Source organism: Natrix helvetica (genome assembly GCF_964273705.1).
Source record: "Natrix helvetica genome assembly, chromosome: 1".
Classification (NCBI taxonomy): domain Eukaryota; kingdom Metazoa; phylum Chordata; class Lepidosauria; order Squamata; family Natricidae; genus Natrix; species Natrix helvetica.
Window position 1 is genome coordinate 198,006,770 of NC_138548.1, and position 18,419 is coordinate 198,025,188.

The 18,419-nt window shown below is 37.6% G+C and overlaps 1 protein-coding gene across 4 annotated transcripts in view; it reads left to right on the top strand.

Annotated features, from left to right (window-relative positions):
- GPR173 (G protein-coupled receptor 173) overlaps nt 1-17,972 on the top strand; it is a 34,008-nt gene extending 16,036 nt beyond the window's left edge. For 2 of the 4 annotated variants that reach the window (XM_081937145.1, XM_081937148.1), the window contains exon 2: nt 9,590-17,972. In XM_081937145.1, coding sequence (XP_081793271.1) covers nt 9,680-10,792 — 1,113 coding nt within the window. In that variant the 5' untranslated portion in view covers nt 9,590-9,679 and the 3' untranslated portion in view covers nt 10,793-17,972. Of the gene's footprint in view, nt 1-3,194; nt 3,362-7,008; nt 7,049-9,589 lie in introns of those variants that run through there. The other 2 variants (XM_081937147.1, XM_081937146.1) reach the window with 2 other exon arrangements.
- Nucleotides 17,973-18,419: the final 447 nt, after the last annotated feature.

Here is an 18,419-nt window from a genome sequence, read left to right on the forward strand (position 1 = left end):
TTTATCTAGGCTTTCACTGTGGTCGCTTATTGTGAGCCTTAGGAATGCTGTCAAGTATCTGGAGAGCAGGGACGTGCGGTCAGGGGAGGCAGGGGAGGCAGAGCCTCACCGCTCTCATCATTAAAAGAAAAAAAAGGGAAAAGGCACACGTGGTCTGATTTCCTGCCTTCCTGAGTCAACATGAAGGGGACCGCGGAGCGCGCTCCGCCAGCTCACACTCCGCTGTCCCCTTTATGTTGACTCAGGAAGGCGGGGAATGGGACCATGTGTGCAGGAGGCTGAGGCTGCCTCAGCCTCCTGCACACGTAGTCCCATTCCCCGCCTTCCTGATGACGTCCCCAGCCTCACTAGCCATAAACCTCATCGCACGTCACTGCTGGAGAGGTAGTTTTTCTCAATGGTAGAATATATATGTGGAAGACTCCAGTACCAAATCCAATGTGGGGAAAAAACTACCAAATGATGATAAATATCATTACTCTAAAAACTGCCTATTAGGAAAAAAAAGATGGATCAGTGACTTGAATAGTAGTAAATTATCTTATAAAAGTCACACCCAATTCATAATGAAAATTGAATTAAAAATGTATCTTCATAAACGAGAGGGATTACTTGTACATTTATGCAGCACCCACTATCCAGAGGCTTGCTTTTTATTGCACCACATAAGTTAGGAGTTAATGACTGATATCCTGAGTATGTCAGAACATGCACAAATCTCCCAATTGCTGGGACATGAGCAACTATATATTAGCCTGGGAGATATCCCCAAATTAGAGACCCTAGGTTGCATACAAGAACTTGTGCTCAAACTGCACTTTGGCTGGGCTTGTTTCATAATGGACAAAATACGCCCAAACTAACTAATACTATTGATAGGGAATGCTGCATGTGATATTGGTATGACTGAGATTGGTAACTTCATCCACTTTATCTTACTAAAAAGTGTTAGGAGAAAGTTGAATGAAACAATGAAGATATTGGTGGAAGTCAGTATTCACTGGCACATGGAAAATTGTGGTTTTAAATGAAAGAAGAGCCAATGGAAAAGAAAATGAATGAATGAATAAATGAATGAAATTAAAGAACGAAAAATAGGTACTAAATGTTAAATTTTAGTACCCGTTAGGCAAAGAAAGACTATTTTGTATGCATGATAAAGGAATGAATGGCAAAGCATGATTGATTTACTTGTTTACAATCAAAAGTGAAGAGAATTAATGAAAGATACAAACAAGATGACAAACTCTGGATATGGATTTGATACATGAAGAATGTTTTCAGGAAACAAAGTGAATATGAAAGAAAAGAAAAGAAATGAAAGAAAAGGCAAAGTTAGGCAATTATAGGGAGTGTACAACATAAAAAAAGAAATCAGATTAATATCCTTACAATATGGATGATGACATTACAATACAATACAGTTTAATTTCAATTGTTACAATAACCATTGACTATATAAATTTGTTTAATAGGTAAATATTTTAATGCTGTACACTGCCTTAAGTCACTGTATATTTGTTGGGCAGTTATATACATTTGTTCAATAACTAAATAAAAGAATACATAAATGAAAAATAGTGAAAAGGAAAAATTATGTGAAACTTTTCTGAAATTAATTATGCTATGAAATTCCACAGAAATTTGTGGAGTTACACTAATGTGAAATATTGAAAAGAATGGTAGAATGAACTAAAATAATCTATGGATGAGAAAAAATGCATGCGAGATCATGATTAATTAGAAAGAATTAGAGGAGAAAAATGTCTATTTATTAAATTTATATGCAGCTCATCTCACTCTACAAGGGACTCTACAAAATATTATATAACAAAAATGGAGAGAAAAGGGTACTGGTAGTTGCCAAGAATGTGTCCAGCCATACCCAGGAACAATTAACTTAATTAAAGAAAAGTAGAGAAAATCAGCCATTTTGATGGAAATAAAATTATTTTGAGATGAATTAAAAAGTCTACACAAGAAGCTTCCAGTAGAGTAAACAGAATTATTATTATGGTTCATCACATAGTCAGCCTGATGCTTAAATTGGACTTGGCATTTCTATCCATCTATTCTATTGAGTTCTTCGTAAGGCCCTGGGATAGGCAGGTGTTTAATAGTGTTAAAGTTATCATTGCTCCTGGATGTAAGCTGTTACAAATAAAGCTGCCTTTTGCAATTGATGGATGGTGATTTTGCTGCAATTGACAGACAATGATTTTGTTCAATTGATGGATGGTGATGATTATTATTATATCACACCTTTTCATGTCTAACTCAAGGCAGCAAGCATACCTAATACTCTTAGCTCCTAGGTTCTCCACAACAAAAATCCTGGGGCAGGGGGGTGGGGCTGGGTGAGAGTGAACGGTCAGCTTTCATGACTGAGGGCGGCCTAGTCTTCTGGTTTTTATACCAGTATTTTTCACTATATCAAACTGACTCTTCATCATAAAAGTGATGCAATTATTGAGGATGAAACTGAAATGAGGGGATACTGAAAGAAGTATTTTAGAGGTTTGTATGGGGAAAATAGTGCTATGTTGAAGCATGTACGGTAATTGAAATAAATCCTTTAAAATTAGAATCCACAAAAAATTATGAAAGGTCATAAATGCTGAAAAAATGTTGGGAAATGGTAAAGCTGCTGGAGCAATGTTAAAATATCAATGATTTGTTAAATGGCTTCATGTCTTATTTCATATATGTCAATATTGCATCCGTATCTGACTATTGGCAGAATGCCATTATTCTTTCCTTATATCAAGGGAAATGCAAAACTATAGGACTGAGTGCAATAGCTAAAGGGAGATTATTCATTGAATGTTCTTGAGAAATGCATTTGACACAGTTCCAGTTGAAATGGCACAAGGAGATAGTGAACAAAATTTGGTAAGTGCAATGCATTCTTATCCTAGGCATAAAATGTGCAGATCATATTTTTGTACTTCAAGTGTTTGAGAAATACAAGAATATGATAAAGTTAATTATATGTGTAGGGGGTAGAGCTGACAACACAAGATTGTTGATTTACAGGAAGTATAACATAAGGTGAATAGGCTTAAAGTTTGAAGGTTGGTTGCACAATGTAATTAATAGACTATGATGGAAGTGAAGTCTACATGAGAATACGTAGCAAATTATTCAACATTGAACCAAGTAAGAAAATGATGTGTAATGTTTCTTTAGTTGATGTAATAGACAGAAGGAATAACCTTGAGAAACAGGAGGAAGAGTCACAAGCAAGACAACGGTCAAATAAAAGAAACCCGAGTCTCGGCCAGATCTGTAACTTGAACAATGTTTCCAACAAGACCTCCCTAATTTTCATGAAGGTAGTGAGAGAGGAAGCTAAATAGAGGTAACTATTTAATGCTTTGTACCTCTAAAGTAGAATAAAATATGAATTAAAGTATAAGAATAAAGATGCGGCATAGAAGGGACAGTTAGAAGCCTGTTTCAAAAGATAAGGAAATGTCATCAACCTTCTACCACAACATGTTCCAGTAAATGTCCCTATGTCAAAAGTCCAAAACCACAAGGTTCAAATAAAGTTCGTTAATGACACGTAGCCCATACCTGTAACAAAAGGAGAAGTAAGACCCCCATCTACTTATAAAGCTTTTCCCCCAAAATAACCAATAAGAAATGAGTTAAGTATTTCCGTGCTGCGCTGCTTTGAGAATGTATAAGAACGCATGCATCAATAATAAAGGTTGTTCAGAAATTCGCAACGTTAGCCATGGGCTAACTTTTCTGAACCTGGCTGCCAAATAAACTTTTCCTGTATCCTGAGAAGTTTAAAGCCTGTCAATTTCTGCAACACCTCTACTTAGTTTGGTATATGGTAAGAGGAAAAACATTAAAATAGTAATGGATACTTAAATTGCATATATGGTAAACAAGATAGGATCAAGAATTAATTAGTGCTGTATGATTTGGAATTGAATACAGAAGTGAGTCTTTAGTAACTGAAGAAGTACGTTGAGAGGGTTTATATACCAAAAATAAATGAAAATCATATAAATAGATGCAGGAAAAAGAATGGATTTTTGAGAGGAGTAGGAAGACTGAGGACATTATAGCTGTATGGAACTGATGAGATCCTTAAAAAAGCTGAAATGTTTAAAGAATAAAAAGCAACCTATAAAGTAATGTATGGATAAAGTGAAAACAAGGTTTGCTTGGAGGAATAGAAATATATGGTAGAATATAATAAGTGTTAGTCTAAATAACATTTAATTTTCTTCCTTTTCCCACGTGTTTGATTTGATCCTGCTTAGTACTTCTAATTGTTTTCTTCATTCTACATAACATTGCTCATCTCCATGATGTATATAATAATAGAGCAGCACAGAGGTGGGCAGGCATTATTATTTGAACTGCCAAGAAATTTTAATATAAATGTTTTCATAAGAATTCTGTGTTTTTCAATTGCTCACAACTATTCTGATAATCAGATATTTATTTGATTATTTATTTATTAAATGTATATAGCCACTTGAATATATAATTTGGGTGGTGAGTATTATATAACAAGTGTGATTCATACAAGGGGGGGGAAAGGCACTATATAATGCTTCATGAGACACACATACAAATAGTTCTCAATTTACAAGTCCAATTGAACCCAAAATTTATAAGTGAGAAATTTTTAAAATGGGTTTTGCCCCATTTTGTGATTTTTCTTGCCACGGTTGTTAAGTGAATCACTACAGTTGTTAAATTAGTAACATGGTTGCTAAGTGAATCTGATTTCCCCATTGATTTTGCTCAAAAAAGGGGATCACATGACCCTGGGCACTGCAACCGTCATAACAATGAGTCAGTATTCAAGCATCTAAATGTAAATCATGTGACCATGGGGATGCTGCAATGGTCATAAGTGTGAAACATGTTCATAAATCACTTTTTTCAGTGCCGTTGTAATTTTGAACGGTCACTAAGCAAACTGTTGTAAATCGAGGACTACCAGTATTAATCTCCCCTAACATCCTGGCATTAACTCTTGGGGAAAAGGGTTTTTTTTTTAAAAAAAAATTTTTTTAATTTAATTTCCCAAACAAACACAACACATCCTTCTTTACATACTGTTGAAAGTGTATCAGTTGGTTACAAAAAGGTTTATGTGCATCTCTTCCACAGTCAACAAACATAATTCATATGAACTCAAATGTTTTAACTCAAATATTTATACACGTTACCATCATCATACCTCCATTTTCATTTGACTATAATTGTTTAAACTTCCTTCATGATAAAATATATCAAGATTTAAAACATAACCACATACTGGCATTTCATTTACTATTTCTAAAATCCTCCAATAACACTGAATCCTTATGTCCTATTCTAGCTAAACATCCATAATATTTAATAACAAGGTTTTCTAATCCTTTCCAAATCACTGTTTACAATTTACACCCAATTTCCTTATGTTGTACCCATACATATATATACGTTGTTATTATTATGCCTCCTTTATTTAATTATATCCTGTATCATAACATTTTCCCCCTAATAATCAAGACGCAACTGTATCTAACTTAGTTCTTTTTTATTAACCTTTATATATAATCCAAAAGGATTTCTAATCTTTCTTTCATGGGTACCATTCAATATTCATATCCCATTATTACTTATCATAACACTACACATTGTATACATTATTATCATTATCAATTATTTATTTAACTATATCTATTGTCACTAAATTTCTCTAAGTTTAACTAGTTTTAAATTATTCTCTTCCATCTATCAACCTATATCTTTCCAGTAGCAAAACAGTCTCATATCTTCTGCCATTTGTGGTGTCAGTCCTCTAATCATCTCCTTAGTCAACTTTGTATTGACTCCTCTTAGCACTCCTTGCTTATAAAATCTCTCATGTAATTTTGATGCCCTTCTTCTGTTTCCTTAATCAGCTTATCTTTGATTGTCAGTAGTGTTATCAATGATACTGCTAATAAAATTTCTCTCTTTAAATCCATAAATTCTTTTGTTTTTTTCTTCTTCTGTATCTTGCCATCTGGGATAGATTTTCCCTCCATTTAATTCCTCTTTCAGTATTCCACTCTTTCCATTTTCAGAGACAAACCAATCACCATAAATATCAGCAATTTTAATTTCTTTATATTCATTTTCCTCTTCGATTTTTAGGATTTTAACCACCACTTTTCCACTTGATAAACATCTTCAACTTCTTCAACATATTTTGCTGTTAGATGCACTAAGTCTTCCAATTTCTTCTCTATCCTCTCATGTGTGTTTGATAATTTATGTATTTCTGAGAATATCTTTTGCAGACTTAAAACTTCTTTCTGCTGTTGAAATTGTGCCATTATCTCCAGCTAACAAGCACTGCTGCTCTAGCTTAGAAGGTTTTAACAAACTTAAGCATAGATTCACAATAACGTTTCCTTTTCACCTTTCTCTGGTTAAAGGCAAGTTTTAACAAACTTCTAGAAAGCCAAATAAATAAATATATATTTTATTTAATTTATTTTAATACCCAGGGAGACACATTGGTGACCCTTGTTATCTATGGTTGCATTAGAGTCCAGAACTTGGTATGCATATTAAATATTTTCTTGTATCTGTGGTTTAGGACTGGTTTCTTACTTTGCACCCAAAATAGCAGATGGGCATGCACAAAGTATGTTTTTTCAAGATCTTGTTATCCATAATTTTGTTACCTGTGGTTGCTAGTCTTGAATGTGACTAACAAAAGCCACCTGTCCTCATATTTTCCATTTACTAGCAAAGTAAATAAAATGTGGGAGAATCACAGTTCTTTCTATCTATTGTCATCTCCCCCCATCCTGCCCAAATAAATAAATAAATAAATAAATAAATAAATGAATAAATAAATAAGTTTCTTATGTACTAGAGACAGTGCAGTTCAAATGCCATTAGAGGACATGACAAGACTGAGGTTTGAAGAGGGAGATGGAAAAATAAACAATGAGTGAAGAACAAATGTGATGCCATTTTAGAATTAAAGTGCATAGCAGCTTGTCTTAAAAATTATATCCCAGCCTAATTTCAGGTCTTTTCAGTCAATAATTGTTTGCTTTGTAGGAAGAATGTATGATAGCAAAACATCAGAAAGAGTCTAGTAACACCTTTTCAACTAACACTTTTTATTAAAAGCATAAAGTTAGGTCTTTTAATAAAAGGTGTTAGTTGAAACAACTGTCACCTGACTCCTGATTTTTCCACTTGTGGGCATTGTGATGATTTCGTTACTATGTACATACCTATGACTACGGTATGTAAGAAGCATTTTAAAAGGCAACCATTTATCTCACTGATTACTGATCCTTTAGAGACTGATCTGGCCCTTTATAATAATTGGATGGTTTCAAATTTGCATTAGAAAAGTCATCAAATTCTTTTGTATGTGTCTTAATGAAGGAGTGGGGGAGATACAAATGAGCGAACACAGACACAATTTAAATGGAAATGAAATAAGACAAATGTCAGCTTTTGTCCTGGCCCTACTGATTTTTCAAGGGTAGCCTCAACATCAAGACTGCCAACTATTAAATTATACATCCCTCATGTAAAAGGAAGCCTCGTGTATTAGTAGACTTTTAAGATTCACGGGAAGATAAATATTTAATTTGTTTCTTACAGTACTATTTTACATATCCTATTCTGGAGTGACCAACTATGAAACTTGGCCTTTGATTTTCATTCAGGATTGCTTAAGAAAATGCATTTCAGTAAATAAATAAAATCTTCATATATATGTGGTTCCTGATAAAATCCCTTCCATACACCAAAGTACAAATTGTATCATTCTACTGGTAGGAAAAGGCACCTGTCTGACTTAGTGCCAATTACTATAACAGACCATTTAAATCTAATATATTATTGCTGGATGAACGATCTGACTCAATATAAGGTAGATTTCTGTCTTCCTCTTAACAGGTCTAATCATCTAACACAGGCCAAGGAACTGAGCAATTCCCATATGCAGAGGGGAAAAAATCTGTAAACATGTCCATTTGTGCTTACTTATTTATAGTGGTACTAATTCCCATAGAGTTAATAAAAATGAGCTGCTGTGAGTGAAAAAAAAGTTTTGAATTTGGAAAAACTCAGAATTATAAACTGTTGCTACTGACTAATGGCATTGCTTTTAATTGTCTTAATCCCCAAATTGGGAATTTGCCCAATAATTGTAACATATATTAACTCTTCTATGTTTCTGATGACTCCATGCAGTTCAAAATATATGAAGCAGCTTGGCAGAATGGGAAAGCCAATGAAACTGGTGTCTGCAGTTTTAACTACATGTCCCAATAACCATGTGGAGAGTACTCCTGAATTACAAACAGATATTTATTCCACACCAGTTTAGAAGTTATGGCTTCTCCTGGGAATTCTGACTGCTCCTTATCTCCCTTCTCCCCTAACTATTAGTTTGTTTTTGATGTAACTTTATGTGTTGAGTGGATAAATCCTAGATCTTCTCAGTCTTCTTGCCATTTGCATCTGTACCAGGCCTATCTTACTGGCTAGTTTTGAAGACTGCTTGGCTTTTTTGGAAAGTTTGGAAATGAAGTCTTGGGGGAGGGGGAATGTTGATCAATCTCAGAGGAATTCTAATGCAAAATACTTCCAGGATACAAACAATCCTTCTCATTTTATAAACATAAGATGAGGTTCGTTCATTCCCAATCAGTATTAAAGTGACAGTGAGTGGATGAAATTCTTCTATAGAATAAGAAACTGCAGCTGACAGGGAGGTTCCCTCATCAGTGAGGAAGCAGTTTCTAAAGTTATAGTTATATGTAAACTTACAAAGTTATAGTTATATGTAAAACCCTACTCAGCCAATCAATTACTGGATTCACATATTACTAAGCCATGGCTTGTTTTGAAAAAGAAGTGTTTATGGATTAACTGGACATGAATCCAGTAAAATGCAGTTTATAAATTAGAGTTATGGAGGATCACAGAGTTTATGACATGCAATGAACTATGATTAATGACATCACGGCTTAATACATTGTCTCTTTTAAATTTAATTGCAGTGTTGTGAGATTAAAGGAGAATATTATGTATAAAAAGCTTTTAGGGCAGGAGTGAGTGTGTGAGAGAGAGGGGGGAGAGAAACAGAGTGTGAGTGAGTGAGTGTGTGTGTGTGTGTGTGTGTGTGTAAAAGAAAATTCACGATGCTCAGGGTGGCACAACTGACTGAGTCCTCCGCAGGCCAGAAATAGCATTTCGGTGTTGCTAGTTGCATCTAGTACCAGTGTCTCCCCTCCCCCCAAACCCTGACCAAGCTCTCAAATCCCCTGCAACTTTACAAATCTTCAGAACATTAAAATGCTCTGGAGATCACTTTAATATTAATTTGTGCAGATATTTCCATCATCTTTTTCTTTTTAAAAAACCACCCCAATCCACAAACCCCAATTTTTTCCTATAAAGACTGAGTCATCTTTCATTTGAATAGTGAGATGTTGATTATTCCAGAATAAAACATTTTAGGGCTTGATTTCCGCATAGTGAGTAAAAGTTATTATATGTCTATGACAACTGATTAATTATTTCTTCTCTGTATTTTTCCTTACAGACAATGCCTCCCTTTAGTACCGGGGACATGGGCCATCACCAGGCACACTGCCGCTGACCCAGGTTCCCCCTTTTCTTCCCCAGCCTAAAGATGGCCAGTGCCAATGAGACTGAAGAGGGCCATGGCTCAGCACCCAGTACAGCTTCCACTTACGCCAAACTGCTACTCCTGGGCTTCATCATCTGTGTGAGTCTAGCAGGGAATCTGTCTCTCTCGCTGCTAGTGTTGAAAGAGCGTGGTCTCCACAAGGCCCCCTATTACTTCTTACTGGATCTGTGCCTGGCTGATGTGATCCGCTCAGCTGTTTGCTTTCCTTTTGTTCTCGTCTCTATCCGCCATGGCTCTGCTTGGACCTACAGTGTACTGAGCTGCAAGATTGTGGCCTTCATGGCTGTTCTCTTCTGTTTCCATGCTGCCTTTCTCCTCTTCTGCATCAGCGTCACTCGCTATATGGCTGTGGCTCACCACCGCTTCTATGCCAAACGCATGACTTTCTGGACGTGCATTGCTGTCATCTGCATGGTGTGGACTTTGTCAGTGGCTATGGCCTTTCCACCTGTCTTTGATGTTGGGACCTACAAGTTCATTCGTGAGGAAGACCAGTGCATCTTTGAGCACCGTTACTTCAAAGCCAATGACACCCTAGGCTTCATGCTGATGCTAGCTGTGCTGATCTTTGCCACCCATGTGGTTTATATAAAGCTACTGCTCTTTGAGTACCGCCATCGTAAGATGAAGCCTGTCCAAATGGTTCCAGCGATCAGCCAGAACTGGACGTTCCATGGACCTGGAGCCACTGGACAAGCTGCAGCCAACTGGATTGCTGGTTTTGGCCGTGGTCCCATGCCTCCCACATTGTTGGGCATACGGCAGAACGCCCATGCTGCCAATCGGCGATTGCTGGGCATGGAAGAATTCAAGGCTGAGAAGAAGCTAGGCAGGATGTTCTATGTCATCACTTTGCTCTTCTTGGTGCTCTGGTCACCCTACATTGTGGCCTGCTATTGGAGGGTATTTGTCAAAGCCTGTAGCATCCCCCATCGCTACCTCTCCACAGCCGTTTGGATGAGCTTTGCCCAAGCTGCTGTCAATCCCATAGTTTGCTTTCTACTCAACAAAGACCTCAAGAAAGGCTTGATTGCCCACATTCCCTGCTGGAGGACAGAGCCTGAATTGCCCAGAGAGCCTTACTGTGTGATGTAAGGAATGCTAAAAGGTTGGCTAGAATGCACCCCACCCACGCCAACTGAATTTGTTTTTCTTTTTCCTTAGACATCACATGAGGTTTTTCTTCCCCTGCAACGGGTCACTGTCTCCCAGAGTACTTGTATCACAAACACTCTGATCTCTCTGTTGTCTAAGGGCAATTATCAAAATCATCCATTAGCTGCTATGAGACCAGAGCTGGATTCTGGTCTGTGTTCCTCTGGGGTAAATCCAGAGTCATACGCCAACAGTATTTGGTCACTAGTAGTATTCCATCAGTTCTCAGAAGAGGTGAAAAATATTCTATGCTTTCCTGGTTTTATAATCCCCAAACTCTATCAAATCATTTAAGACTGTCCCTATAAAACTCTATCCCCAGCTTCTTAATACCCATTATTGCTTTGAAAGTAGGCCAGAGTTAGATATTTGGGTATGGTCCCCCAGAGCGAAGCCAAAACTATTCCACTTACTGGAGCAGAAATAGTTTGCACTCAGTGGTTTTGTTTGGTTTTACAGCTAGAGGGTGACAATGAAAAGGGGTCCCTATTGATGGAATGTACTTTTATAGAAGATTAATTTTCTGATCCAGTAACTCCATCAATGAAACAAATTCCACGTGATCTCAGAATTTGTGGGGCTATGGAGGACAGGCCGAGAGAAGGTGGAGGAAAGGAGCAGCAGACAGAATTGTTCAAGGGAATGCCATGGAGCCAGCCATGACTTAGCTCTTTGTCCGTCAGAAGCAGTAACCAGGGAGCTTTGGAAACTCCACCTCAGTTGCCATGGCAGCAACCAATCCAAGACCCTGTAGACCATGTCACTCTGGAACAATGCAAGGAAGAAGATGCAGGAGAAGCATTTGGTGGGGAGAGGCCTGTAGTGGTGGTGGGGAGAAACCTTTCCCTTAAGAGTGGGAAATGATATTATCAATATGCAAAGCAGAATGCATTCAAGGCTGCAGATAAATGTAGGGTGGCTATGTGGAATGCATAAGGCATGATGTCAGCTTCATAGTACATATTCTGTCTGCTAGGATGAAAAGCAACAAACAAGGTTTATGTATTTCTGTAGCCCCTCCCTTTCCTACTTGCAAACATTCAAAACGTGAAACATCAGTAATCCTATCCACGCCACATACGACAACATTTTCTGCACCTGTTGAGAGATGTTTACAGTTTAAGTAAGATGCTAACCTGCCCAAATTCAGTGTCCCATATTTCAGGATTATTTCAGCAGACAAGTTATTGGTCTTTGGATTATTGATAGAAAGAGGACAGAGTGTCTATTGAGTTAGAAAAGGCACCCTAGTCCTGCTGCTAAACACTAAAATGGAAATCAGACCTAGGAAAAAGTGGGGCGGGTAGACAGCTTGTAAAAGAAAATATGGGTGTACTGGTTACACAACTGGGAGAGAAAATGTTACACCTAATTTGTAGCAAGGGCAGTGAAAATATAGAATCAAATTTCCTGATTCTCTTCATCCAAAAATATGAATAGAGTTTGGGGTTTGGAACCGGAGAAACTATGGTTGAGTTCATACTGTTGTTGCATTTTCTGAAGCAGGAACTCTCCAAATTCAACCTGACCAATTCCTAGCCATATAGTTTGATCCTGCTGACATGGACATGGTTACCGTTTGCAATGGAATGCTCCTTATGGGATGGATTGGGAGGCATGGGCTGGGAGAAAAAATGTAGGGGGAAGGAAATGTTGGAGAATGATTCCTGGAAGAGGCATTGTTGCCGGTATTGCGTGAGAAAGGCAAATGGGACACTTGAAGAGGGCTACATGTCAGGGAAAGAACGGGGGGGAATATTAGTTCAGGAGATGGAAGAGTCAGAGCCTGGGATTGGGGGCAGGATATGGGGAGCCAAATGAATTTAGTGCAGAGATTGGGGTTTTCCCCACCTTTTTCCCTCCAAAGGACTCTGATGTTTACTTTTGCCTCTGAAGAAGACTGTTCGTCTTACCCTCCGGTCCTGCCACCACAGTATGGCCTTAATCACTGGCCAGCATTACGGCCACCCCATGGAGAACCATATTTGAAAAATATGGCAGATGAACAGATTATTTCCAGAATGCTTTTTCTGGAAAGAGACATGAACAAAGTTGTTGTTGTTTTTTAAAGGGGAAATGAATAAAGAAATTGAGACTACAGCAAGGGAGGGAGGGCTGGGTGGGGGCACAGGACAGATGGATGTGTGTCCCCTGAAATGTATGCTTCTGAATTTCTTTCCGATGGGACAGCTTGGGATAGTGGGTTGGGGGTGTAATTCTGTGGGTGGAAATTGAGATTTGGGATAAGGATTCAGACTGATCCTACTCCACCACCACCCTTTTTGTGTCAAAAATTGTTTCCACTTCCCTTTTTTTCTGGGGATTTTCTTGTTTGGTTTGGGTTTTTTTTAATATACATATGAAATGCAATGAAATGCAAAATTCCTGGGTGGTTCTTTTTAATGAAAAGCAAGACCAAATATAAACAAAGAAAACCAGATGTGAAATTCATGACCCAAGTTCCTAACATCTACTTTTAATCTAAATGGCAGTTGTGGAAGTAGGAATTTTCTTTCCACCCAGCACCATTTCTCTAATAGAAATAGCCCCTTAACCATGAAAGAACACATATTTAATATCCTTTTCACTCTTTATAGCTAAGAGGCAGAAAGCGAGGTGATACCATGAGGCAAAGATTAATGTTCCATGTCCCCCAGAGTGAAGGTCCTTGTTGATTTGATCCTGGGGGAAAAAACACCTTGTGTTGTTTTTAGAAATGTATTGCCACCCTTGTCAGCAAAGAAGGCATGAAAGTTAGGATTGTAATCTGGACCTCTGTATACATACAGAATATATTTCCCAAGAGTGGAGCAAGATAGAAAAAATGTGAAGTTTTATACTGCTGACTTTGTTGAAAAAGTATCATTTACAGACAGAATGAATGTGTTGTATGAGTTGAGTACCCCCTGCTCTTAGTTATATACACACAACATTTCCTCTAATTTTACCTGTACAATTCTGCCCACCAGTAAGTATTGGCAAGTTGACAGCTCTAAAATGAATTCTGAACTATATTTTGCAGTCTGAGACATGTTTTAATTCAAAAAAAGTATTGTCACTACTAACCTGTGCATCTGCTTTCAGTGTTAGGGCACAAATATGTATCAAATTATATTAATGATATTTGCATGGATGTACACTGGTAGAAGAGGAGGAGTGTCTGCTATCTTCCCCTCATCTTATATCTAGACTCTTGGTTTGGATGACAAAATTATCACAGGGAAGATTTTAGTTCTCTTATTTCATAAAAAAGAAAAGAAAAAATCAGCACAATTACATTAAAAAAATTGTAACCATTTCAGGTTAATAGACCTAGCAAGGTGAGTTCCACTATTTAATAGACCTAGCAACATGGGCCTCTATTGACTCACTTCATGATCTGTCAAAATATGCCCAAAAGTTGCTCTATTCCTCTATTCTTACAGTATGAATAACAGCAGTTTTGACAAACCTCTTCGCACCTTGGCATTCACAACCATTTCCCTTCATATCTCTTTGAGACTGATTCTCGCATCACACTAACCATTATGTGGTTGGACTGGATCGGTTTTGAAACAATATGATGTGTGAACCCAGCCTCTGCAGCTTAAACTTGGGAATGACTGCCCAGGTGCATTGTAAAGATAGATTTTTCTAAAAACTTCGCTTGTTCTTTGAAATCCATTTTGACCCAACATCCTGCTTTAAAAAGTCTGATATCTTTAATTATGGGCCTGTTTGGAAAGAGAGACATAATTTAGATTAAGAGTTAGAAGGAAAGCTTTTGGGGTCTCCAGAGGTCTGGCTGCCCATCTTTAATAGGTATAGATTTTTCTAGGTAAGTTATTTTACAGATGAAAATCATAATGAAGTCCTACTCTACACATTAGAACATTTTGGATGGCATATAAATTTAATAACTAACTAAATATATTTTACCTCAAAAATTACAATAGACACAGAAAATCTATAACGTAAGTTCTGAAAGGACAAACTTCTTTCACATAACATGCTTTTTTGTCTCTTCTGTCACAGAGGCAGCATGCTCTACTTACTTCCAAATCTGAAACTAGAATTAAAATGTTCTCCATTATGTTAACATTCCAACTAATTAAATCAAATTCTGTAAAGTCACTAGCACAATCGGGGCTGAAAAGCTTTTTAGCATGCCTAGGAAAGATGTCTCATCCCTAGATCTGATAAGTCTGCCAACATTGCTGCCAGATTCTGTTCCTGGAAAAAACTGCTCTGCTGTTTCATATTGAGGATCTTTTATCTAACTTCACTTTGACTACCTTTGAAGCCCACTGCACCCATTTTTAAAAATTAAAAAAAATATATCCATGAGGACTTCCACACTGCCATTCTTTTCACTTCCAAGATGTTCCACAAGCCCTGCTTTTTGTACTGGACTTGCAAAAATGAGAGCAAGGGATAAGAAATCACTGCCCACCCCTGAATTACTTATTGGAGGTCCTGGAGAAACACAAATGCCCTTACTTGCACTCTATGCAAAAGGAAGTTTTTAAAATGTCTTTCACCCAACCCCCATTCCTGTTTTTATTTTATGTGGTATTTGTTTGTTCATATGCAAAGAAACGTAAACAGTTCCTGGGAGAAGGGAAGGAACATGATGGGCTTCACACCATCTTTCTCCCTGAAAGTCCTCAGGAACTGGAGAGGCGAGCTCCCACAAGCTCCATAGAGCTACAACATTGGAGGGATTGATTTTACTGCTGTTTCAGAGAAACCGCAGCTGAAGCAAAAATAAATTGGTATGTTATTAAATACAGCTGCTGGCATGGATCACACACATATGAACCTGCTGAACTACACAAGATCCTTACATGGAAGCACCCAGAATCCAATTGAGATTGTGAGAAAGCAACCACTTCTACTATGTCATTACAATAGTATATTATCAATATTATAAATCCCCCCACAGCACTAAAAACATTGCCAACTGCTGCTCTGTGTTGAGGTGATAAGGAAATGCCCACCATATTTATGCAAGGAGTACACAACTAGTGTGGCTCCAGATCTGCATGTAATTCCACAAAGCCTTCAGCATACAGAGTTTTTCCAAAAAGTTTCATGTGATATAAGGGGAAAGTTATTACATATATTGAAAGTACTCATATGAATTGTGTTTAACTGATATTAAACTACATCAAATTTTTCTCTGACACCACAGCCTGAAAAAGTTTGTGTACCTTTGTTTTTAACTTCAGAGCTACACAATGAGGAGTGTAACTTAGTATGATGCGGCCTTAGACTAAGGGTGGGGAGACAAGGGCTGTATATAGATAAGATATCTTGCCTAACATCAAAGAAAAATGGCATATTCTTCCATTCCACATGAAAACATTAACGGGGTTGGCATGGAAACCTGTCATCAAAAGCCCTCTGCCCACCTAAAGGCGGCAACCCCAGGAAATGACATAACATAACATGGTATCTGCTACCTTGGTCAATCCTTTGTAATAGCAGGCCCAGCTGTTTGGGAGTCTAACATTGAACTAATACAGGTAGTCCTCAACTTACAACCATTCATTTAGTGACCATACGACGACATTAAAAAAGTGATATATGAATGTTTTTCACAGTTATGACCATTGCAGCATCCCTGTGGTCACGGCAATCAAAATTCAGACACTTGGCAACTGGTTCATATTTATGACAGTTGAAGTATCCCGGAGTCATGTGATCCCCTTTTGCAACGTTCTGCCAAGCAAAGTCAATGGGGAGCCAGGTTCACTTAACACTCATGTTACTAACTTAACAACTGCTGTGATTCACTTAACAACTGTAGCAAGAAAGGTCATAAACTAGGCCAAACTCACTTAGCAAGTCTTGCTTAGCAATAAAAAATGTGGGCTCAATTGTGGTCGCAAGTCAAGGACTACCTGTAAAAGGTAATATGAGAAATGTGAGGTGGAAGCGCATTCTAGGGAATGCCATTCGTCATAAGAAGAGCAGGTATTTCCGCTGAGGCCTGTACAGAATCCTCAGTACATCCGGCTGTGATCTGTAGTGTTTTTCACTTCCTGTCCTGTTCCTTGTACTCCCTGGGCATTTATTCATGTTTTTTTTTAATTTATTGTTAAAACTTAATAGCAAAATATAAAAATGCCATCTGTATTTATTGATGTGTGTATATTGGGACAATCACAATTAGGAAAGATGACAATTCTGGATGCATTCAGAATGATTTCAGGGATCACTTGACAGTAAACTTCAAATGATCTGAACTGACAAGGACCAATTTTGGCACTGCTGGCAATGCAATTAGCCAGGAAGCCCACTGCTTCCAATGCTCTCCAAAGGGGAATTTTAAAAAAGCAAGTAAAAAGATTGCTGTTTTTCTCCAAGTAACCAGAGTTAATTTGCTTCATGTAGGTCACCCCGAAGACTTTTTCTCACACGCTACACTTCACTAAAGGCAGTTCTCCTTTACACAGGACAACCATCTTCCTATGCAACTATTCTTTAACCCATTAAAGTATATTTTTCTTCTGATTTTTTTTTAGTCTTCTGAACCTGCTATTAAATGAGGGAAGGGAGTAGTCACCTTACATTGAACATGGTCCAGATACTGTACCTTGAATCTACTGACTTTATATGCTATTTTCCCCTACCCCTCACACCATTAGCATTCTGGAAAACCTTGAAAGTTCCACATTCGGTCCTGGCAAATGGACTTCTAGTTTCCTAGTGGTGCTATGGTGATCAATCTGGTTTAATTAACACAGGAAACCTCAACAAAAGTTTTGATTGTCTTAAGGGAACCCAGCATGAAAAGGATAAGAAAGGGTTCCAAGGATTCTTACATCCTCCCAGGACAGGAATAAATGCTTGATACTACTGTGAGACAAATTAAGTAGGTATCTCAAGAGACAGATTTGGGGTGCTATTCACCATGTAGGGTGTGCCATTAAGATTTTATGCTTCAAGAGTTAAACATTTTGGACTAGCTCCATTTGTTCTAGCATCCACCTAATGGCGCTGCCCTCCATCTTTCCTCATTTTCTCCAAAGCAATGAGGGATATATTTTTCTGCATGAAAAACAGCACGTTGAGAGAGTACACACTGGGAATAACAGTAGTTGTAAGCTAAAGCCAACCAACCAATATTGGCATTTTTTTAAAGGGGGGGGGCACAGGAAACCAGGAAGCAAGTATGGTGACAGTACATAATTTCCATCTAATAATAATATTTTCACATATTGTGTACAAATGTTGTTTGAAAAAAATGTGATATCCTGCCTGAAATGAAAAGGACTAAATGAGTGCATCGATATCTGATTTGCTGTTATATTTTATACAAATATAATTTAATTTTTCATCAAACTATGGGTAAAATTGTGGTCACTGAAAAAATATTTTCGCCAACAAAGATAAATATTCAAGGTTACTCAGCAATTTTTTTAAAAGCTCAATTTTCAGATAAGGTCTTATACAATACAATACAATACAGTAGTAGAGTTGGAAGGGACCTTTGAGGTCTTCTAGTCCAACCCCCTGCCTAGGCAGGAAACCCTATACCGTTTCAGACAAATGGCTATCCAACATCTTCTTAAAGACTTCC